Here is a 24,830-nt window from a genome sequence, read left to right as displayed (position 1 = left end):
ACTATTTCTCTAATCCAAAGTCTTCAGATCTCTTGGACTAGTGCAATAACCTCCTAATGTCTCTCCACTTTTACGTTTATATTCCTTTCTCTTCCAACCTCGAACCAAAACCATTCTCCACAAAACAGTCAGCTTGAGCTCTTAAAGAAGCAAAAGGGGCCTTGTTACTTGGCTGCTTACAATCCTTCTATGGAAGGCTTCCTTCTATCATTGTTCAATTAAAGAATAAAACCTTAACATGGTCTCCAAGGTCCTATATCATCTGGCCCATGCCTACTTCCCCAGCCTCTCAACTCCTGCGATACCAGCCTTCTTTCACTTCCTCAAGGTACCAACATGTTCCTTCCTTTTGGCCTTTGTACACGCTGCTCCCACTGCCTAAAAAGCTCTTTCCCTGTCCACTTGTAGCCTGGTCATCTCCTATATATCACGAAGGTCTCAGCTGAAAAGTTTCTTCCTCAGAGGAGCCTTTCCTTGGCCCCTCAATCTAAACCAGGGTATACTCTTTTTTCCATCTTTTCTTCTGGTTTTTACATTTTATTAGACAATTTCAGACACACAAAAGCAGAGTATAATTGACCACCAGCTTCAGCAATTATCAACCCCTGACCAATGTTATTTCAGCTATACTTCCACCCACTTGCCCTCACTCCCAACCCTGGAATATTTTGACGCAAATCCCAAATATTATACCATTTCATCTGTGTATACTTCAGTATATATCTCTAAAAGATAAGGACTTTTTACAGGTTATAAACTTTCATTTACCCTTTACTTTTTCTTTCTAAAGCATACCACATTTTATCATATATTTATTTGTGTGACTGTTTAACATGTGTTTTCCACTAAACCAGAAGTGCCACAAGAGCAGAGAGCAGATCTGTGATGTTCACTGTATATTCCCAGGGCATAGAAGTTCCTCGAACATAGCAGGAGGCAAAATTTGTTTAAAAATTAATAAAAGTAAGTAAATCCTTGGACTACCCCCAACTTGTAAGAACTCATCAGGGAAACAACAAGTCAAATACACAAAGAAATATATTAAGGATGTTCATTAATGAATTAAGAATGTTCTAACAAAAATTAGAAACATCAACAGATTACATAAAGGAATTATGATATCACCATGCAATAGGGAGAAAATTTTGTAATTCTCTATTTAATATAGAAATATCTCCATGTTATATTAATTTTAAATTCCAGTTTTAAAGCAGTATACACAGAACAATTCCATTTTTGTTTAAGAATGTGAATAAATGTATATGTATGCACAAAAAAATATCTAGAAAAATATATGTAAAATATTAAAAGCTATTATTTTTGGGTAGTGGGGTTATGAAATATCTATTTTCTTCTCTATATTTTTACATACTCTCTGAATTGTTTGCAATAAACTTGTATTACTTTTGTAATGTGAAAAAACAGTACAGTATTTTAAAAACAAAACAACACAGTCACAGCCTTCCATGGCTCTTTATTGGCTGCAGAATAAGTTGAAACTCCTTATCATGACACAGAAAGCCCTTTAAGAGCCTGTGCCTTACACATGCTGAGCAAGTCACCATTCTGAAGTATGCCATGCACTCTTCACACCTCTTTGCCTACACCATTCTTCCTACCTGGAATGGCTTTCTCCCCCCTTCTCTGCTTGACAAACTTCAAAATCCAGTCTAGTGTCACCTCTTCTGTGAGGCGCTCCAATGGAATAAATCTTAACCTTCCCTATGGCTAATAGTCCACAGTATGCTTTACTCTTCTAATACTTAATATATAATTAGAGTCCATTGCCTACAGGTCCCTCTTGCACTAAATAGACTATGAGCCCTGGAAGGCAAGGAGCACGCCCCTTCATCATTTATCCCAAATACTCAGCACAATGCTCACAAACAGTACATACAAAATAAATGTTTATTAAATGAATTCATCAATCAATAAGGTAAAAGTATACAATTTTTTCCTCTTTTGCAAAATGAAGGGAGAAGTTTTCAAACAACTTAAAGGTGAAGCTATCCCACAGAAAAGGGATTAGGTTACTCTGGTGAGGCTCCCAAGGCAGAACCAGCACCAATGAGTAGAAGTTGATTTTAGCACACTCTGAGGAAGAATTTCCTAACAATTAAGGTTGTGTGAAAACAAATGCAGCATATCCAGAATTAGGAGAATCCCAGTGTTCAAGCAGGTGTTCAAGCAGAGGCTGGATGATCACCTCTCAGGGATGGTAGAGAAATGATCCCTGCACAGCAGAAGGGCGAACCATGAGCCCTAAAGTCTCTTCTGCTACTACCGGTCTACTAGCTGATTTGTAGGTAATTTTTTGGTCCCTTCCTGCTTGACATTCGATGGTTCTAAAAATGCAACATGAGATAATCAATTTATGAAGATGTTGGGGCTTGATGAACCTAAAACGCTGAATCAAATTCAGTTCATGGGGCCTGTGACTGGCACTGAAAACTGGTTTAAATGTGATACACACATAAGGAAGAACTTAAATCAACAAATTCTGACTTGAAAATAGAGGTTAATTCTCTTTGACTTGGCCTGTCATGAACTCCAACATGAAATTTGAGAGTCAAAGTGAAGAAGCAGCAGTATTTGTTTTAAGAATAATTCTAATGCCAGTTCCCTCAGTTCCATTCATTATATCCCTTCACCCCCCATTCACTACGAAGAGGAGTACACACAAACACCAGTGCTATCTGGGAGAAATTAAGTAGGGTTGCTGAGAGGTATGTTTACCAGCCTATTTTCATCTAACCAAAAGAGAGCTCACCTCGTTCCCTATTCCAAAATAACAATAAACAGTACAAACAGTTTAAGGAACCATGAGACCAAAATAAGGGCTTACTCAATCAACCTCTGCTCTCAGAAGCTCTGCAGAGAAGTCCCTTTCCATCCGGTCTATCTTGCAACAATGTTGTTTCCTTTTTGCCAAAAAGAGACACTGTCCACATTCATATATTTAAGAAAAGCAGAAGTTAAGCTTTTTAAAATGTTTGAGGCAAAGCAAATTGAAACATTTCTAAGATTGATTAGAGAATAAAGGTAAATACTACACCAGGGAATTTAAATTGGAAAATCAGAGGTGGAAAGAACCTTAGAAGTCATTGAGACTAACCTCCCACTGAATGCAGGAGATCTTCCTACAGGGGACCGCCTGGCTCCTCCTTGAACAGCTCCGGTGCTAAGTCAGTTACATACCATTTCAAAGGGTAGTCAGTTCTACTGTTAGATGACACTGACTATTAGAGATGCCTTCCTTATACTGAGTCCCATTAATCTGCCTTCTTACATTTTTACCTCCTGGTGCCATTTCTATACTCCTCCCATATTTACATAAAAACTCAAAGTATGCAAGATGAAGATAGAGGTTTGGAGATTCTAGCAGAAGAGAGCAGCTACTCACACACTCAACCAAAATACAAGCCAGTTGAGCCAACTTAACCCAGGAGGTCAATAATAGAACAGATGCAGCAATCAGATTGCTATGACATCAGTGGACATGAAGCAAAGCAACATTATCTTCCTACCAGGTAACCAGAAAAAGGAGGTTAGCGAAATAGAACACTGCTAATCATTCACTGATGAAATGATTAGTCAATCTATATGTAAACCTATTTTAGCAGTTAACTTAAAATGGCTTTTCTCTAAAGGCATTAAAACTTGTAACACTAGGAAATCAACAGGGAAGCAGACTGGGGACTAGTGGGAGAATGAAAGGAGACATTCTTCATCTTTCTCTAGTTGTTAGCAGTGCTTACAGACAATGGATCTGCCTTGACTTTGCTCAGCCCTGGCAAGGGAGGACCACAAAATTAAATACAACTGAACAAGAGCCTACAGAACGAATTAAGTCCAAAATAATTAAACAGCCAGTAGGCCAGGGGCCAACAAAACAAGGCACATGTCTACAGCTGGCTGCAGCAGCATTACTCAGCTCCTCTATACGTTGGCTATTCATCTCCTTTAAATCCTAGGAAAACCAGGACTTGCTCTGAACTAGTCCATTAACATGCTTGTACATATCTCATGTTATTTACCCGGCCCCTGCTATCCACAGAGCTAAAGATATGGGTTATCTATGCTGTCCACTTATCAGTTATGTGACTTTAGTCAACTCAATTCACTTCTCTGAGAGTCAATTTCCTTACCTAGATTAGGTTATCTCTAAAATCTGCCTCTTCTAAAAGATAGTAGCTGTATCTCTAAAATTCATTAAACTACTCTGAAAAGACTAAAGGAAGGGCAGTTAACTTTTAGTAAATTTAGCTCCACATCAGTCTTATTTTCCTGGTTTATCATTAGTAGGTAGGGATTTCCCATAGGTTAGGCTGTAACTCTTCCTTTCTGTCTATCCCAGCACTGGATGGTAACTAGGGTATACTTAGGTGATGTTTCTGGTAATAAAAAACTACCAGATCAACCAACTGTACCACTATTACTCAACTCTATTTCCCAGAATACTTCAGAAGGGAAAGGAAGGGGTCCTAGTTTGGAATTTTTTTTAGCTCTGAAAAGGATATTCTGCCAAAGTATATTCCAATGATGTCATCACCCCATTCAGAGACATGTAACTGGACCCCCATTGTAACTGAACTCTTCTTCTGAACTCAGACTTCTAAGTGTGGCCTAAATTCTTCCATGATCTGGGCCTTTCTAGAATCAATTCTTATTACTCCCCTTCTCACTTCTATACACCAACAAAGACATCACTTCCCCTTAAAACTGTGTGTACAGGTGCCAGCTGCCATGTTCCAGCCACAGAGAGAAATCCGAGAGGGTGAATCCTACCCACAGATGCCCAGACACCTTTTTCTGATTTAGGACAGGACACAGAAAGAGGGACTCCTGGGCGCGGTGAGGCCCTGATTCCAACCAGAGAGCCTCTTGACTGTCACAAAGATGTCTTTCCAGCCAGTCCTGGAGCAGCTGTGCCGTGCTCTTGATGGTACTGTCTGAAAGTCTGAGACAAGGCCCAAGTCTCTTGGGGTTTTCCTATGAGGTTTTGGTATGTGCTGCTATGATTGTTTTGATAGTAAAGAGCCAACATATTTTAAGGAGGGGAAAAGAGCCAGCCAAAAGATTTTCTGCCTGGTTGAAGAATCTCATAAAGTCAGTGACAAGATTAGACTGATTACACAAGCTGATGCCTCCAGTGGAAGCCAATCCTTTGACGTTACAAACACTGAGTATGGCAAAACTTAACACAAATTTGAACAGGTCTATGTCTTCACTTGAGAACACAGTAGATTTTCTCGAAAAAGAACAGAAAAGTGAGCCCCCTAAACTTTCATTTCATGGAGTAATGTTAGCTTGCTTTCAAGGACATACATGGTCACTCAAAGATACATCAAAATCTCTCCAATTCCTAGTGACTGACACCAAAACACTCTAAAAGCATCTCAGAAGAATGTAGAACAACTTCAGAGGGAAAGAATGGGTGGTGTGGCTGAAAACATTCTTCAGGAAAGCCTAGAACTCTTTTCCCAAGAAGCCACAGAATGGACATAGAGTGTGGGAACTGAGGGAAAAAATGCTTAAAAACTCAAATACATGAATGAAATAGGTTGTAAATGATGAAGAGAGCCAGCTAAAAACCTATGACTGAAACTGTGCAGGCAGGAGATGATAAATTTACCTGCTCTCTTCGGAGAAGATTACATGAGTGATGACAACTTGGGATTAGCCAAAAAGAGTGGATCAGAAAATCGGGACCACCTAGACCAGGAGTCGGAAGCCACAACTCACTGATGCTGTTAACTTAAATGTTCCCTTTAAAAAGCTTGAAGGAGAAAAGCAAGAAACATTTTAAAAATTATGTGAAGAAAATCAAATGAAAGACCTTACAGGTCAAATGAGAAATTTCCAAACTGAGCAAGCATCTTTGTAGTTTGAATACTCACAGCTTGAAAAATAAGATTCAAAAGCTTCAGCTGAAACTTCATATACTGACTGAACTACATCAAGAACACATAATGAAACTTCGCAGAAAATTAATCAAGGCAGGAATTTATTGGTTAGAAAGAAAGAAGAAACTTCCCAAAGTGTAAGAAAACATCAGTGGCGTACTGATGTTTTCAGAACATCCAGAAATGCAACTCCTACGGAAAGATGGCCAAAGACCTAGAGAGAGAACTGGAAAAAACCACTTCCTTCTATCAAAGATGGATTACGTCCCATGAGAAAAAAAGCTCAACAGAGTTAGTTGGCATCTCTGTTGACTGAGAGAGAGCTCAACGAGCTAAGAAAAGAAAATGGTCACAGCAGACAAAAATTGGCTAAAGCAGAGTTTAAATTCCAGCTTTCCCCAAGTGGCTCCTTAGCCCTTGCTATTCAACAAGCAGAAGACCGAGAGGGTCAGGGCGCCCAGTCCATCTTCAGGTTCCCAGGGAAGGAGGAGGGTTAAACTGTGAGGGCTGAGGGACCCAGGTCACATTCAGGTTTGATTTAGGTTCCACAGCAGCCGCCCCTGAATCCACAACCACAGCAGGGCATTTGCCCATGTTTTCTCTCTTCAAAAGTAATTCTAATTTATCTCTTTTTAGTTAATGGCTGTTATTTAATTGATGCCACATTTGCTCTTATAATTCCTAAGACAGTTTTTAATACAATGCTTAGGAATACATTATTTCCACTTCATTCAACTCTCTAGAATTGGACAGTATAACTATTGTTCTTTGACTGAAATAAAAGATCCACTATTACTTAAACCATTAAGTGAAATTTGATATGAGCAGTTGGAGACATCTCAAACAATATAGGAAATGCAATGAGCTGTTTTTAAAAATCTATAAAAGTAACAATATGTATCTCAAATTTTGACTGGTTTTAAAACAATGCAAAACAAACAAAAACTAAACACCACTACCCTCAACTAACTTAGTAATATTTTTATTAGTTTAGCCCTAGATTCATAGATTAATTTAGGAGAACTGACATTTTGCAATTATTTGTTTCCTGATTTTTAAATTTCTTTTTAACCTTTGTGGGTTATTTTTTTAGAATATGCTTTGCTGCATAAATATTTTAAAATTTTATGCCGTCAAAATGAAAATTTTCTCTTCTAAAAAAAACCCGGTATGTCCACAGTTCTTGTTAAATAAATGCTCCCATGAGAGACCCGTATAAAAGTTGTGGTACATACCGCTGGCCCTCCAAGGGGGAAGCCCCACTCCTGGAGAATCTTCAGTTCTGCCTGGAGGATGAGGTCTTTATTATGCCAATGACCTCAGAAGGGGCCTGGATGCCAAAGAGCCCTAAGTGAGCAGCAGCACAAGAAGGCTAGTTGGGCTTTTACCTCTAGGTCATGTTCTCTAGAGAGTCAATTCCTGGGTGGTGGGTCCTTAGATAGCACCTCTCACATAGAGGAGAGTCTGGTGCTGAGAAAAAAGAAATCAAGCAAGGTAATTAAGAATCTACACTGGTCCTATAAAGCTAAGGCACAGAGACCTCAGGCTTACGAAGCAGAACAGAGACTGAGAACAAGTCATGGTAGATCAGCAATTAAACCTCGAAAGGGTGACTATTTTTTAGTTTCGTATATTTTGTGATAAATTTCCTTTTTTTTTTCCCTCTTTGTACTCAAAGTTCTGAACAGTCTTAACAGGGTTAAGGGGAAAGAATCAAAGGAAATGATTTGTGTCCATATATGAGACAGAGCTTTAGAGCAGAGGCAGCAATGTGATGAAAGCATCAATCATCCAAAAGAAGCAACCAAAAGCAGGAAAAAGAGGCAGGACGCAACGGGGCCACCTGGGCAACTTTTCATCTCTACCTGTGGATTCTCCTTCCTGAATTCATATTGTGGAGGTTTTCGGTTTTGACCGTTAAGGAAAGCTGGACTACTCACACTTTCTGGATCAACTTAAGATCTCTCACAAATGGCTTTCTCACAAATGGCTTTACATGGGCTACAAAACATCATTTTTTGAAAATGTTGCTCCATCCACCTTCTCCATCAAGCCTTCTCTCCTTCCTATTCTGACTCCCACAACACTTTGTGTTTCCTGTGTCATTCATCTTTAGTGGTTCTGTTGTTGGGTTTCATTTTTGTTTTTGTTTATTTTTGTGAGCTCCTTTAGGTAATAACTGCCTAATATAGTATACTTTTAAAAAACCTAATATGAGTATTTTTATGTGGACTTGAGGTTTGAATCGCTTATTACTCAGAAAATCACACAAAGGTAATTTAAATATCCCACATAGAAAGTTAGGGGAAAGGGTGGCCTTGATGTTCCTTGTTTCCTGGTTAGCCCATGATATTTTGGCTCTAGCCAATTTCCTCTGCACAAAGACTCTGCTTAAAGCATTTATGAATAAGCTAGAAGAGTGGCAGCTGAGACATGGCTTCTCTGAAAATGGGAGGGAGGAAATAAAAAAATAGCTGCTTTTATTAGGGACAGGAAGGAGAATATTTCATTAGAAGCTAAACAGTGAGACTATCTCAGTACAAACAATTGTTTGGCTTGAAGGCTCCATGTGGCCAATTACTCCAGCAAAGGCTCAGCTGGAATGGAACAAGGAGCCTGCCAGGACCAAGGGATTGGGACTGACACAGGCTCACGTGTCTCGATATGGCTTTGGGATCCCAGAGCAACCCAGCAAGGATGCTTACAGAACACACTCTACCCCAATCAGCAACCAGCACCATTCTGCACCCAATCCAGTCAAGAATGTGGATTTAAAAGAGACAAGGAAAAGATGGCACTGTGGGCAAATGCAAAGCTATTCAACCTAAAACTGACACGTTATAGCAAACATAACAAGTGTAAAAATTAGATCTCATAAGAGATCTGATACATTTCAATCACTACATCAATGGCTAACCGCAGGTTGCGGGGAGGAGGTGTGTAGGGAGGGATTGCTGAGCTAATAGCTAGACAATCATTTCAAAGTCTACCAGGTGGATTTGATATTTCAAAACTTGATGTTATAATTAAACTAATTTCCTATCACTCGCTTCATAGGAAATCACTAATTTCCTATGATCTCACTTCAGGTAACAGATGTTAACTTGATTCGCTAGAAGTTATTGTCTTCCCCCCTGGGGACATTTAGTTCTTTACATTTTTTTTAGGTTACTTCAGGTTAAAGCCTTAACTTCCTCTTTGCAATAACCAATATCCATTCATATTCTGAAAAAAAAATACTGAAGATGCAAAGTGAGCCTACCCACTCAGAGGATGCATATCTTTAGAAGAAGCTATTAAAGGGTGATGGGTGATATGGCCATTGGGTGCCATCAATGGGTAATATGGCCATTGACCAATGAGATTGCTCTTCATCCTCCAACCCCAGAATAGGTATTAAGCAGAAAAGAAACAATATGAAAATGGATATTAAAAATAGCCCAAATTCGGGGCCGGCTTGTGGTTAAGTTCATGCACTCCATTTTGGTGGCCCCGGGTTCACAGGTTCCATCCTGGGCACCAACCTATACACTGCTTATAAGATCATGCTATGGCAGTGCCCCACATGCAAAATAGAGGAAGAGTGGTGCAGATGTTAGCTCAGGGCCAATCTTCCTCACCAAAAAAAAAAGCCCAAATTCAAACAGTACCACTCTTCTCCCTCTACAACAATGCTTCTCAACTGAAGCAATTCCCACCCCTACACCCGCCAAGGGGCAATGTCAACGTCTGGTGACATTTTTAGTTGTCACAACTGGCAGGGGGTGGGGAGTGCTACTGGCATGCAGTGGGCAGAGGCCAGGATGCTGCTAAAACACCCTACAGAGCACAGGAGTATCCAAAAATGTCAACAGTGCAGAGATTGAGAAGCCCTGCTCTACAGGAACCACTTTAAAGCCATTTAGTTTGGAGCATGTGAGAAATAAGAATATACCAATCCAGTAGAAAAGCCTCTTCTCTTCTTCTATAACCAACAGATAAACATTTAGAGTAAAGAATTCCAAAATTAGAAAGAACCTTAAGGATGATCCAGTCCAAGCACAGGTGGAGAAACTTAAGGCCCAGAGAGGTCAAGTCATGTACCCGCGTTCACAGAAGAAATCATCAGCTAGACTGGAATTAGAATCATCTTTATACACCCCAAATGTGTGTTATACATAGCAGATGCTCAATAATGGCCACTAGATTGACATCCTGTTCTATAGGTGTTTCTCTATGACAACATGTATATATGTTCATATATGAACATATATGACAACGTATGTTCACTGTCTCTGCTGGGAAACCCAACATCTGAGATTGTGCGTGAAGGCTTATTCACACCCCTTCCCACCCACATTCCTCTTCCTCAAAGTAAGCCCAGAAGCGGAGAGAAGCGTAATAGACTAGACCTCAAGAACAAGTGGCCAGGCAGAAAATGTTTTTCAGTTGTTTGAAGGGAAGCTCATGCCTTTCACCCAGGCAAAGCTTTACACAAAACCTCCTGAGTCAGCAGGCAAACCCTTGCGCAAGACCACGGACATGAACTTCTCTCCACAACACTGCAGCAGCTTTCCTAACACATCAGAGGAGCCCCAACCAATGGCAAACAGATGGAAAATTGGTGCCAGTTTAATTCAGTCACGACCCTATCCAAACAAGCTAGCGGACTTTCACTTCTAAATAAACAGCAGAAGAGAAATGAAATCCGGGGTCAAAGTACAGATGGTTAGTCCAATGGCATGCTGACTGTTAAGTCATCAAAACAGCCCTGGCTAAAGGGAGGAGAGCAAAAGATGGAGATCTGCCCTTTCAAAAATAAAACATTCACTATAATGTTTCAAAATCTAGGTGTTTCAGAATTGGGTATAATGAGGTACAACTGAGAAGGTGGGGTGCAAGGGGGTGAGGCAAAGATGCCAGCCATGTGGACAGAAAGATCCTGCAAAGGGAACATTATGCAGAGGAAGCCAGGACAGGCCTCTAGGAAAAAAATCACAGCTTCAAAACAGCCAAAGCAAAGTTGTTCAAATTAAACAAACCTGTTCCAGCGGGTAAAAGGAGAGTGTCTAAAACTGCTGCAAGGTTATTATTAATTTCTACAGCACCTGAGAGCAGTGTCTAAGTATTTACTCCCATCCCACAAAAAGGCTAAAGGACCACTATTGCAGCCTCCTGTTTCACACCGCATGCCACACTTTCCCGAGATGATGTGTCACACGAAACCTCCCACTGCGAGGGCAGAGTACGAGCTTCGTGACTGGCTCCAGTTCTCAATGCGGCATAGATGCCAGAAGCATACAAAAGAAATGGCACCAAGAAGCAAATACCACGAAGCAACGAGATTCACCTGCTCAGCTTCCTGGAATGTCACACATCTTCAAATATCTGAGTTAATAGCATGAAGGTGACTTTCAAAATATCAAACAAAAAAGGAATATGATCTGAACACATATTAATAGAGTAACAGTGTTTATGATGGAGACATTAGACACTGTGTGCCAGACAGTGTGCATTAAATATACAGATATACATGGGACATAATCCCCATCCTCATAGAATTTACAGTCTAAAGAAAGCCCTTTAAAAAAAAATGCAGGGGACGGCCCCGTGGCTTAGTGGTTAAGTGCGTGTGCTCTGCTACTGGCGGCCCAGGTTCGGATCCCGGGCGTGCACCGACGCACCGCTTCTCCGGCCATGCTGAGGCGGCGTCCCACATACAGCAACTAGCAGGATGTGCAGCTATAACATACAACTATCTACTGGGGCTTTGGGGAGAAAAAGAAAGAAAAAAAAAAAAGGAGGAGGATTGGCAATAGATGTTAGCTCAGGGCCGGTCTTCCTCAGCAAAGAAAGAGGACGATTGGCATGGATGTTAGCACAGGGGGCTGATCTTCCTCACACACACACACACAAAATGCAGTAGCTATTGTCCTTTTTCTACCAATGTAGGGACTCTAACCCACCTTCCCAGTGGACTGAATTTAAGTGAAAGAGGCCTGTATGAACAACATAAGATGCTGTTCAATGGCACAACAATATTTCCACATATCAATTATATACTGTGGAAGATTATGCCTCAGATATAAGAATATATCTTGGCCCATCTTGCTGTGATCATGTCCCATACAGCCGTTCCTTATGGTGAAGCCAGAACTGTCCCCAGCTGTCCACTGCAGGCAGGGAGTTCAGAATGACAGCCCCACAGCAAGGCCATCTCTACATGGGCTCAACCCACAGGACTCTCCGACAACTTTTTAAAATTAAATGGCCCACGTGACTACTCAGCTCTGAACACATAAAAACCCAGCAGTCTGACAGCAACACAAAAATTTACCTTGTACCATTATTTATAATACTGAAAAATTAAAAACCTAAATGTCCAACAATTGGGCAAGAGTTAAGTAAGTAATGACATATTCAAATGATGAAATACAAGAAACGTATTTAAATGTTGTTAATGTCATGAAAAATGCTTATGTTAAATGTTAAGCAAAAGAATAATGATATAAAATTATTATGGTATAAACTCAAGTGAAAAATGGGTGATACAGATTATGGGAAATATCTTCTGCATCATTATACTTTTTCATTCTTTCTAATGATTTTTATCACAAATATGAATAACTTTCATAATTAGAAAAAATAAAGTTTTTGCTTTTTAAAGAAATAGCATTTAATGATGTTTAGCTAAAAAGCACAAGGACCCTCCCGCCTCCCCACCCCCAGAATCCTACAAGACAAAAAACAACTGGTCTGGGAATCTGTTCCTATGGTAACAAATCTTTTTTTTTTTCCCTTAAATGCATAAGAAGTCTAATGAAACTGAGCCCTATTTTTAATATGCCCACAGTATGGACACTTGATTTTAGTCCCTTGTGTCAGGCTGCTTCTATTCACAGACCAGGCTCAGAACTAAGTCAAATGCTCAGAGGAGCTGATTTGCAGTCTCCCTGATTTCCAGTGCTGCCTTTAATGACACCTTTCTCTCACGTACAAACTGGAAAAGTTAATATAGCACTCACACTATAGGAAAGGCCTTTTCTCAAAATTCTCCTCAGTCTGAAACAGTTCCTCTAACCAAACTCCTCATGCCTACCTTCAGAGAGACAAAGTCCTCGGTCCCAAATAGCTATTCTTTCAATAAAAATGCTTTCAACACGGCAAAGAGCTTGAATCTTTTAATTCTTTCTTTTCAAATCAGCTGTCACACTTAAATTGGTTTCCATTAGCTCTGCTGTTTACAGTTATTTTGAACAAAAGCATCATGATAAGAATGGGGAGTTTCCTTCCCATTTCTCGTTGGAGGGCTTGAGTCAGTTATAACCTGAGCAGTAACCTGTCAACAAGAAAAAGACACCAATGCCCCTTCCCCATCGAGTTTTATCCTGCAGCTTAAGATGTTACCAGCTCACATACAAAATTCTGTAAGAAATTATTTTTTGAAGGCATTAGAACAAAAACAACCTTCTAAACAATATTAAGACGAAATTTTTAACTCAAGGCTTGAAACACTAGAGAATGCATTTCTAAGTTCACACATTGGGGGACTTCCAGTGAGACAAGAAAAGAGGAAAAAGTTAAACAACAAAATTTGCTTCGCATGCACTTCAGGAAGTAACGTGGTAGGATTAGCATGTAAACCCACATCTAAAGATATAAACTCTGTGGTCGAGGGCTGGGGAGTTATGGTCTTTCCATCACTAGCAACTGCTGCAAAGACAGTATGGCTATTTGAAAAAAGGATAAGAAAAGGTATTCTATTTTCTCAAATCACTATGCTAGGACAGGCTTATCAGCTATGGCTGAGAACAGGTCTCTCTTCTTCCTGTATTTGTTTTACTGTGTTCAATACATCATAAAATGAGAACATTACACATTTGGTTTTTTGGGTGAAGAAAAATGACATGAAGCCTAAGAGATCCAGTTCTCATTGTTTCAGATTAAGAAATTTGTTTTTGAAAGTTTTGACTTGAAATAAAAAAAAAAAAATCAACAAAGCATTCTCCAGTGGGCTTATGAAATTCAGTACTTTCTAAATAAACTATATTCTATATGTAAAAACAAACCAGAATACCCATAGAAAATATACAAATTGGGGAAAAAAGAGGGCTATGGTCAACAAAAATGGTCAGAGATCTACTTAACATTACTTGAAAATGAAAAGGAGCAATAATAAAATCCTAATACCACCCAATGATATGTTACAAAGGTGGGATTCTAGGGAAAATCTCAGCCACACATGAGGGAGGACCTGAGGGAGGGTTGGGTGTAAGGGGAGAGTTGGACAAACTGAAGACAACCACCAGGGCAACCTTACACTGATGGATGGCCACAGCTGAAGGCAGATTTGGCTCATCTCTGGGGTTTTCCACTGGGGAGGGACTTGCAGTTCAGCCATCAATGGACCAGCATCCACAAAGCCTGTGGGGAAATACAGGATCCAGAAGAATGGGGTAGGGAAGGAGAAAGTTTGGAAAATGGAAGAGTCAAATACAGTAGTGAAATATAATTATTAAACATGAGGCTTCAAAAATGCATAGAGGTACCTCTTAAGTTGAAACGGCCTCGCTGAAAAGAACTGGTACTCTGGGAAGCAGTCTGATATGCTTTTTAAAATACCAAATTACATTTTAATTACACATGGAATTACAGTAATACCTGCCAAGAGGAAATTAATTTTTGGAGAAAAGAGAAAAACAATGAAATCTATGCAATTTTTACAGTGGGTAGCTTTACTCAAACCATTAGGGTGCCTTATCCATGGCCTCTGTGGAAAATAGCAGCCTAAAAGCAAACATACTCACACTCCACCGAAAAACTTTGCTGGCCTAGTTCCACCAATTCCATTAATGTAGCAGGGGCCCAAAGGCAGGTGACCTGATTAACAAAAAAAGCACTTCTAGAAAGTGCTCAACCTTATAATCAAGAAGAAAACTAGTAGCAATAACCCGAGAAGCTTTGCCTTTCGAGCAGAAGCAACCTCCCTTATAAGACAAAATACTTTTCAGGTCCAGTACAGAGAAAGTAGACCCAATGATCTCACCTCCCACTCCCAGTGTTAACCTATCTGAAGTTGTGGGGGGAAAAAACAGACAAACCAATAAGACTAGTTAAAATGATATGTAGCACAAGGAAAATTACGGTAGTTACCCCTTAGCCACAGTTTCAGTTACCCGCGGTCAATCATGGTCCGAAAATATTAAATGGAAAATTCCAGAAATAAACAATGCATAAGTTTTAAATTGTGTGCCATTCTGAGTAGTGTGATGAAATCTCGAACTGGCCCTATCCAGCCCAGTCAGGACATGAATCATCCCTTTGTCCAGCGTATCCACACTGTATACCTATTCACCCAGTAGCCACTTAGTAGCCCTCTAGTTTATCAGATCAACTGTCAAGGTATCCCAGTGTTTGTGTACAAGTTACCCTTATTTTACTTAATAATGGCCTGAGAGTGCAAGAGTAGTGATGCTGGCAATTCGAATATGCCAAAGAGAAGCTGAAAAGTGCTTTCTTTAAGTGAAAAGGTGAAAGTTCTCAACTCAATAAGGAAAGAAAAAAAATCATATGCTGAGGTTGCTAAGATCTACAGTAACTTTTATTACAGTATATTGTTATAATTGTTCTATTTTTATTGTTGTTAATCTCTTACTGTGCCTAATTTATAAATTAAACTTTATCATAGGTATGTATGTATAGGAAAAAAAAACAGTATATATAGGGTTGGGTACCATCTGTGGTTTACAGGCATCCACTGGAGATCTTGGAACGTATCCCTCCATGGAAAAGGGGGGACTGCTGTAACTCCACCGCAATTACCTTAACTTTCAAGGAAAGACTACTCTGTACTATGTTTTAAGGCTGCAATCCTCAAAACTCTCTTTGTACACCTTATGTGTTATGACTTAAGTCGTCCAGCCATGGATGGGACAAGCTCAATGTATATATAGCCTGCCTAAGGCTTCCCAGAATTGAGAGCGTGGGAACTTGTTTCTGAGTAACCAAATGATAAATCACTCCTGGCAGCAACCAACAGTCAGATACAGATTCAACAGAAGCCAATTTTCCTAGTCACGCATCCTAATTATACAGGCAATGACTGAGTTGTTACAGTACTTCCCGAGACTAATTATTGTTTCGGCAACAGTTAAGATCCTTTAGAAGCACAGGAGGTTGTATCTGCCTGAAAACCCTTCACATCTCTTGTCCAAAATAACTAAACTATTTACGTATAAGGAGAAAGAATTACATCTTGGAGATTTTTTCAAGTGCCTTTGTGCCTCTGCCTGTTTCTACTTGGATCCTACCCGGGTCCACTCTATCAGAGGGAACTACATCTCCCAGGCTCCCTTGCCAACTGATTTCTGGGTAAGTTCCATCAGTGAGAGGCACTGATAAGGATAAGAGGCAGGAGAAGGAGAGAAGCCAGGGTAATGCTCTCTCTCTATTACTTGGTCTGAGTTCCAGCTGCCATCAGACAGCTCTTCTGTCCATGCTTCTAGCTCACACCAGATGGCTCACACTTCTGGCCTTTGGTGACACCAACACCTTCTAATTTCCTTAGGGGCATAGTAGCTCCCAGGTGTTGCTAATCTCTGGGTTGCCTCACTAGCCCGTTTACCTTCACAGCTCTTGTATCACCTGTGTAACCTATTCCGTATAGTAATTTCCCTCTGCTTGTAAGACGTACAGTGGTTTCTGTTTCCTTGACTGGTCCCTGACTTTAAAATATCTTTTAAAACTTAGCTTTCCTAAGAATTAAGCAAATCTTCAGACAACTTGTAAAAGAGTTCTTCTAATACGAAACAAGGGGTTTACAGATGACAAAATCAATTCATTCATTCAAACGAATATTTACCAAGAGCCTGATCTGTGCCAAGCACTGTTCTTGGTTCTGGGAATACTATAGTGAACAAAACAGGCACAAACCCCTGCCCTCGTGGAGCTTACATTCTAGTGGACATGTTAGCTGTGGCAAATTACAATTTTAAAAAATTAACCAATACAGGAATATTTCTTTAACAATAGAGGAATTTGGTAAAAGTGAATTAACTTCAAGGTGTTCTACTCTACATAGACTTGGTTCCTACCTTTTCAGTGTGGTAGGCTGAACTGTCACATTCCAGGGGCCAATATAGAACTTCTTCAAAATTAGTATCTACTTAAACTGGCCACTTGCTCAAATAGAAGTACAACTGTGATAAGGATCTAAACAGACACAATAACAAAAGTTAGGCATTGTATGCTTAGAATGTAAGTCATATGTGTGTTTTATGCAGATTCTTGCTTGGCATCTTTTTCACAGGGGATATCATTTGGAAGAATTGAGTCTGAGTCCATTTAATGTCACTTTATCCCTTGTCTATGGCACAGATAGAGTCCATTAACAGAATATACAAAGCCAGCTGCAATGTACATAATGAGTAAAGCGTTGCAGTCACCAATTGCATGACATTATTCCCACGATGGAATTTTCAGGCAGAAGAATAGAAACAATGACTCAATGACAACTGTGCCCAAGAAAGCTGCCACCTACATACCACAATGACATCAGATGAAGAACACAGCAAGGAAGCAGTTTTCTGATTTATTTGAAAGCAACAGATTTGTGTAATGAAAAGTGCAGAATAGAAAAGGGCACTAAGAGATATGGCTGCAGATATACCTGTTTACACATCCTAAGCACTGAGCAACCAAGAGCACACATCAAATATTCAGTGCTCTCTTAGACTGCTTGAGTATAACAGCATGTTCAGCCTCAAAAATTAATGTCATCAACTCCAGAAACAACATTAATATCTACTGCTGACATTTCACTAGACTTTTCTAAGATAATTTAATGTACTTGTGAAGGTACACTTCCATGGAGATCTTCTGGGGACAATACTCTGACCTTTCTTACTATTCAGCAATTAGAAAACATTTCATGTCTGCAATATTTATAATTCTGTTTAAGTAGCAGGTGGACTTCCGTTACTATGGGCTTCTTACACAACAGGGAGTCTAATGCATATTCATAATCTCAAGGCCAAAGAGCAAGTCAACTACAGAGCTGGGATTTTAACCTTATTGGCCCCTGCCTACCTATTAGAAACCTTATCCCTCACCGCTCCCAACATGTAGTCAGAATATACTAAAGAATCACACTCATACACACACACACACACACACACACACACACACACACACACACGATACAGCACACCTTGGAGCCTTTGCACATTCTGTTTCCTCTGCCTAGAAGGCAAAGTCCCCTAACTCCACCTGGCAAAGTCATGCTTATCATTCAAGACACAGCCTCCTTGTCTCTTTGAAGCCATGACTTCCTGAGGCAGACTTGTTTGCCTTCTTGAATGCTTTCATTTCTCCCTGCACACAATGCCATAATGATAATTATTACATTGCATCATTTATCTGTTTACACATCTGCTTCCCCATTAGACTGTAAAATCCTTGAGATCAAAGACCCTATCTTCTAATATACAGATCTGGTACAGTGTCTGACACAAAGTAGGTGCTTAAGAAATATTTTCTGAATGAATATATGTAGTGCAGGATTGCAGGCTTGCAAAGAGCTCCTGCTAAAAGATATGGCATTCTGTACTCTCTATCCCACTGCCACGGAATGATATTTACAAGACAAGGAGAACGAATAGGAAAGTATCTCCCAGGGAATGGGTTTAACAAGTTGATATTAAAAGACAATCTAATGGGGACTTTAATAAATGATTTTCAGTAAAACTGTGTCATCCTAACCACGACTGTCAGAGTTAAGGTGTACTAGCTGTAGAAACCCAGAAAGTTATCTGATCTTGGCTGGAGAAGGGTGTTTAACAACTAGAAATGGAACCAAAACTCCTTCTGTTGTCTAGATCTGATGGAATTTTTTTTTTAATCTCTCAAAAGGTACCACAGATACAGCTAAAATAATTAAAAATTGATAATAATTTTCATGTTCTAAGGGATGATATTTAACAAGCAATGATTTAGCTATGGACAGAAAACAAATGGAAAGGAAAACTAGGGATTAATTCACCAGAGTTAAAATTTAGGACTACTATTGGAAAATTTCTACACCAAGATTCCCTGGTCTAATCTTTCATACAAGTTTGAAGAATCGGGAAATATCCAGAGACCATCCTCAAGGGTACTATAAAGTACATTTGCAAAAATGCCAGAACCTCCATATATAGGAAATGGTTTTGGCTTAAAGACTAGGGAATTATTGGGTGAGTCATTCTAACTGTGGCTTCCAGTAACCAGAGTATTTAAGAGAATAAAGTCAGAAAGTAAAATGAATAAAATCAAGATAAAATAAGTAAGATCAGCAATAGTAATAATAAAACAGGCTTACGTTTGTAAGACACTTTAGTTTACGAGGCACTTTCATCTTTAAAACAAGTAAAATTAAACTGAGAAAGTTAGGTGGCATGCTGAAGGTCACAAAGCTAAAATCAGCAGAGTAAAGGAGTTAACTAATGTTCCAACATCAAGTCTACAGCTCCTTCCACTACTCTGCTTCTCTGACACCCGAAAGGTGGGCTTATATATGCTATGGATGGGCCTAGGATACTTTGTAAGATGCCTTCAGTGAGAGCAGAGATGTCTGCCAAATTACTTAAGCGTATCTTTCAACTTAATCAAGATAACCTAGGTAGAGCCTTAGAAAATATGTTGAAAGAATGAAGAAGCTCCTCAATGCACATGGAGAGAGAATCTTCATGTTCTCCATGTTACACTGTTGATTGAAAAATGCAAGGTGCCATGAACTGTGCGTAACATGCTACTATTTGCATAAAAGCACTGCAAAGGAATGTATTTAAATGTAGTTGTTTGACTATGCATATATTATCTCTTAAAAGTCACATAAGAAATTACCAACAGTGGTTACTTCCAGAAAGGGAAAATGGTGGCTAAGGGATCAGAACACAACTTTTCACTGTACATATTCCCATTTAAACTTTGAACCACATGGAAGTGCTACCTTTTTCAAAAAGTAAATTTAAATTTAAGAATATATAATTGGAGTTGGAACAGAGGCAATGGTTAGGTGATTCAAGGTGAAATATTTCAGAGATAGGATGTAGCAGAAGAAGGGAAAAGAAAAAAATTATTGTAAAGTTTCTGTCAGACTCCAGAATTCCATATGGTGTTTCACTGTCTGAAGTAAATAATCCTCAAGACCATCAAATTTTTTCCATTCTAATTCTTTTCTCTTTAAACAACTCTCAATTTTTTACGAACCTTGATACTGAGAAAGGAGTGTCCCGATAGTGGACACAAGTAGGTCATCAGAAAGGTAGATGCCAGGGCTGGCGCAAGCAGTTAAGTGCGTGCGCTCTGCTGCAACAGCCCAGGGCTTCACTGGTTCGGATCCCAGGCGTGCACCGACACACCGCTTGGCAAGCCACGCTGTGGCCGCGTCCCATATAAAGTAGAGGAAGATGGGCATGCATGTTAGCCCAGGGCCGGTCTTCCTCAGCAAAAAGAGAAAGATTGGCCAATCTTTGTGAGGAAGATGGGCCCTGAGCCCATCTTCCTCACAAAAAACAAAGAAAAGAAAGGTAGATGCCTTCATGGTAAATAAGATAGTGTCCAGTTTAAACCAGTCTCTGAAGAGGTTGATTAGGAGTTACTCCAGGCACACTGATAAAATAAGGAACTGCAGAGCTAAAGGCTAAACCTCGAACCAGTAGGACCCCACCAAGGGTCTATCCAAAAATGGGACCCAGCCTCAACTGGGTAGAGTTACCATTAACATATCTGGAATTTTCAGTATGTTTGTCCTCTGTTCTATCCCTATTTAAGTCAGTCCAAAAATTTACCCTGAAGGTAAATGAGGAAACCACATCTTTGGGCCTAGAGCAAGTCAGCATTTTTTTAAAAAGCTGTACCATAGCAGCTTCCTTTCCCCTACAAGGATCACTTGAATGCCTTAGAGATCCTCAAGAGAGTTAAAAACCCCAGGATCAACAAAACTTGTACTACGTAAAGAGAACACGTTTGTTCTCTAATCTGATGTTCAAATTACATATCTAAAGATAATATCATTCTTGAATAAGTATAAGATTTTAAAAAGAAGAGTGACTGCCAAAGAGTTATTTTGGAACATTACAAAAATACAGGTCTGCAGTCCAGGACTACATCATCTGATTTAATATTAATGGATTAGCAGTCACTCACCAGGTCCTGTACAATTAGCTCTCAATTTTCTAAGTAAAAAAGGACATGAGACCTGCAGATAAATAAACTCAAATCCAAATCTCATTTTAGCCAATAGTTTTTAAATTCCACCTCCCACTAAATGTATTTTTTACCAGAGCTAACAGGTAACTTGATGCAAGTGTCTCTTCCTTCCATGATCTGACAGTTGTCCACAGGATCATTACGACAACCAAAATTACGAAAAAGGAGGGGGGAAATGAGTGAGAGAGATTGAAAGAGTACAAGAGGCTAGATAATTGACAAACTAGATAAACCTAGACCTCAACAAATGTCTTCTTTAACTGAATTGAAAGATGACTGACACATTGTCATCTCTCTTTTTTTTTTTTTTTTTTGTGAGGAAGATAGGCCCTGAGCTAACATCTGCCAATCCTCCTCTTTTTGCTGAGGAACACTGGCCCTGGGCTAACATCCATGCCCGTCTTCCTCCACTTTATATGGGATGCCGCCACAGCATGGCTTGCCAAGCGGTGCATCGGTGCCCGCCCGGGATCGGAACCAGCGAATCCCGGGCCATCGCAGCAGAGCGCGCGCACTTAACCTCTTGCGCCACCGGCCGGCCCCTGTCATCTCATTTTTAATACAATGGCCAAGTCACTGAGGCCAGCAAACCAAAATGTAAAACTAATTTGTGAAAAAAAATTGTTTCAGGAACCAGGGTTCTACCATCAATAGCAGTTAATAAAGTTTACAAGCCAGCAGTTACTGGTTTTCATTAAGAATTAACTAATGTTTCATTACCTGATCCCCAGTAATGCTATTGATCAAGAGCAACAGAAAATTCGGAGGAAGAAGTGATGAATCAACCTGTCTCTTCCATATGCTATATTTTATTGGCATATGAGTGGTATGAGAAATGAGGGGGTAAGGGGGGGGTACTAATCATCAAAATGTTATCTGACTCCCCAAATGTAGCAATGCTCACTCCAGTGGGTTGCTTCACTGTGACTCAAGATCTGTCAACTGAGGACACAAGGGAATTTGAGTAATGCTGAGATACATTCCTAAATTTTAAACTGAATCTTCCAAATTATCTAGCAAAAAATCTAACAAGTCAACTATAAGAAATTAACCTCCTCAACACAAATTGATTCCACAGTACATTTTAAAATGAATTCTTGCTAATGCAAAAATTCAGGAAAGAAGTCTGGGGACCTGCTTTCCCTAATGGCACATGCCATTTATTTATTGGTAGAGGGCACTAAAATATAATACTAGATGTCCAAATCAATGTATCACTCCCCTGTTCTCCTTACGTAACCTTATTTTTCTAAAATGAAAGGTAATTAAGTGAAACTATCAATTAAGCATGTACTTCCTCTCTCAATATTGATAAATACAAATATATTTGAGTCTTTGTTGTTTACTATACCCAATTTGCTATATGGCAGGCAACCCTGACAAATCCACTGCATTCAGGAACAAAAGTAAATGAACAATAGCTCCCAAAATATAACTACGTATCTCTTTTTCCCCAACCAAAGGGAAAAGAATTTTTCCAACTCCTCCAATTATATGCCAAAAAATTCAGAAAGAAAATAAGGATACAAAATATTTATAAAAGCTTGTATCTATAAATTTTCAGCGTAAACATTTCACTAATAACCAAGCTTTCCTATCATACTGATTTTTCATTATATCAAATCATGAATCTTTGAGGGCACAGAAAACAAAGACTAAATGGCTCTGCCAATTTACAATGATCACATTTCACCGTTAGAAGGGTAATCACCATGGAAGCAACAAATTCGATGCATCCTTTGCTTCCTTCTCTCCACTGATTAATCAGATCCTGCACTACAGCCACAATCTGCTAGTTTCTGCCACCACACACACATTAGGCCTCCAACGCACTCCACAAGCCAGGGCTAAGCTGTCTAGAAATCTGCACTATGTCACTGCATACGGCAGTTTCCCACTGCACACATCCAGGAAGAAGAAAGGCACCTGAGCACTCTGTCAGATCTCAGCAAGGCTGTGAAATGACAGAAGGAGCTGCTAACCAAATAGCAGGCAGCAACCATCACCACCTTTAAAAATCATTTAAGCAGTTTTCTTCCCCGTCATCTCACTTCCCTCCTCTCCCTCCCTCCTTCTCTCTTTCTCTTTCTCTCTCTCTCTCTCTCTCACACACACACACACACACACACACAAACACACACACACTGCAGTTCACCCTCAGCTTTGCAAGTGGAAGGCTGACAGCCCTGGGCTGCCTCTGGATTGACCGTCGGCCCAGAACTCATTCAGAGCTCTGAAATACAGACATTCTCACCTGCACACACCAGCCACTTCCTCCCCCACCAAAACACACACACTTGCCCTCGCGACCTCTCCCCACACCAACCCCCGCGCTGCAGAACACCTAGCAGGCTCATTAGCAAGAGCAGCAGGCGTTACCATTTAGGATGCTCTGGGCCGCCTAAGCTCCAGAAACCCCTTCCCCACCCAGGCCACCTCCCACGCGCGGCCCGGAGGCTGGACCTCTCGCCCTCGGGGAGGGATGCGCTACCTTTAGACTGGCAGTCCGCACAAAACTTGTTATCCTCCTCCAGCAGCAGGTTGGCCAGGACCGCCTGGTACCGATCCACGTCCTTCACCGACTTGCCCGTCATGGCCAGGGTGCCGGCGGGGGCAGAGGGCCAGGCGCCCTCCTCGCCCCCAGAAGCCCCTGCCTCAGTCCGGAGGTGAGGACTCCCGGTCCCCCGCCCAGGGGCACCTCCTGAGCGGGGGAGAGCCCTCTCCTCCGGCCCGCCGCCCCTTCTCCAGTCAGCCGCGCCCGCCCCCGACTTTGCAGCCCCTCAGTGCGGCGCCCCCTAGCGGGCTTAGGGAAAGGCCCGCGTCCAGAGGAGGCTGCCGGACCAGGGACCCTCAGCCCCGGCAAAGGGAGCTCTCGGTCCTCCTGCGTGCCGGGCGCAGAGACGACCCCCGGGCCCGCCTGTCTGCGGGCCGTGCGTCCCGCGCCCCGGTTTCCCTGGCAGCTGCAACCCGCTCAGCCACCACCTCGGCTGCCTACTTCCGGCAGCTCTTCCTCTCCACCTCCACCCAGCCCAGCCCGCGCATGCGCCCCGCCCCCACCGCTTTGGACTGGGCTCCCCGCTTCTCAGGAGCCAATCCGGGCAGAAGCGAGGGGCGGAGCTTTGGGTGGGGCGGAGGGAGGGGTGGACACGCCCCCTGCATGTCCTTGGAAAAGAATGAATGGAGCCTGGCAGAAAGGCAGTGGAGAGAGTGGAAGAAAGTGAAGGGAAACAACAATTAACCTTTGCTGAGCTCTTACTAGGTATCAGGCACTGTGCTAAGAGCTTTATATGAATTATCCCAAGATAATCCTCAAAACGTCTCTATAGGTTAAATATTATCATCCTTATGTACTGAGGGCTGTGGATGCTCTGAAGTCCTCCAGCTTATTCCTTCCTTCAACAGCCAAATGGAAGGGCTCAAGCCCCTAACCCAGGATAAGGGAGACATCACATCCACCTCAAATTTTCAGAAGATTCTGGTCACCTCTCACTTGGAACACCTGCTCCCACTGAATTCTGGGTTCCCCTGTTCATTAGCTTTCCTCTTATGATTACTGTCATCTTTGGACATTGTTCTGCCTGCTGCTTCGACACTTTGTTCTTTCATTCCTTAAATCCTCCCAAAACAGTGCAGTTCTGTGCAGCAGACCTTTACTGAAGGTTATTTGGAGAGGTGGGTTGGAGAGGAGGGGTGATT

The 24,830-nt window shown here is 40.9% G+C and overlaps 1 protein-coding gene across 3 annotated transcripts in view; it reads right to left on the bottom strand.

The window, feature by feature from the left end:
* The window catches only part of SMAP2 (small ArfGAP2), a 43,643-nt gene extending 19,503 nt beyond the window's left edge, over nt 1-24,140 (bottom strand). Inside the window, exon 1 of one of the 3 annotated variants that reach the window (XM_058553793.1) lies at nt 23,626-24,140. In XM_058553793.1, coding sequence (XP_058409776.1) covers nt 23,626-23,728 — 103 coding nt within the window. In that variant the 5' untranslated portion in view covers nt 23,729-24,140. Of the gene's footprint in view, nt 1-2,845; nt 2,933-12,984; nt 13,063-23,625 lie in introns of those variants that run through there. The other 2 variants (XM_058553795.1, XM_058553794.1) reach the window with 2 other exon arrangements.
* Nucleotides 24,141-24,830: the final 690 nt, after the last annotated feature.

The sequence above is a fragment of the Diceros bicornis genome, chromosome 13 (genome assembly GCF_020826845.1).
Source record: "Diceros bicornis minor isolate mBicDic1 chromosome 13, mDicBic1.mat.cur, whole genome shotgun sequence".
In the NCBI taxonomy this organism is placed as follows: Eukaryota; Metazoa; Chordata; class Mammalia; order Perissodactyla; family Rhinocerotidae; genus Diceros; species Diceros bicornis.
The sequence above is the reverse complement of the archived record's forward strand: the minus strand, read 5'-3'. Positions and strand labels throughout refer to the sequence as shown.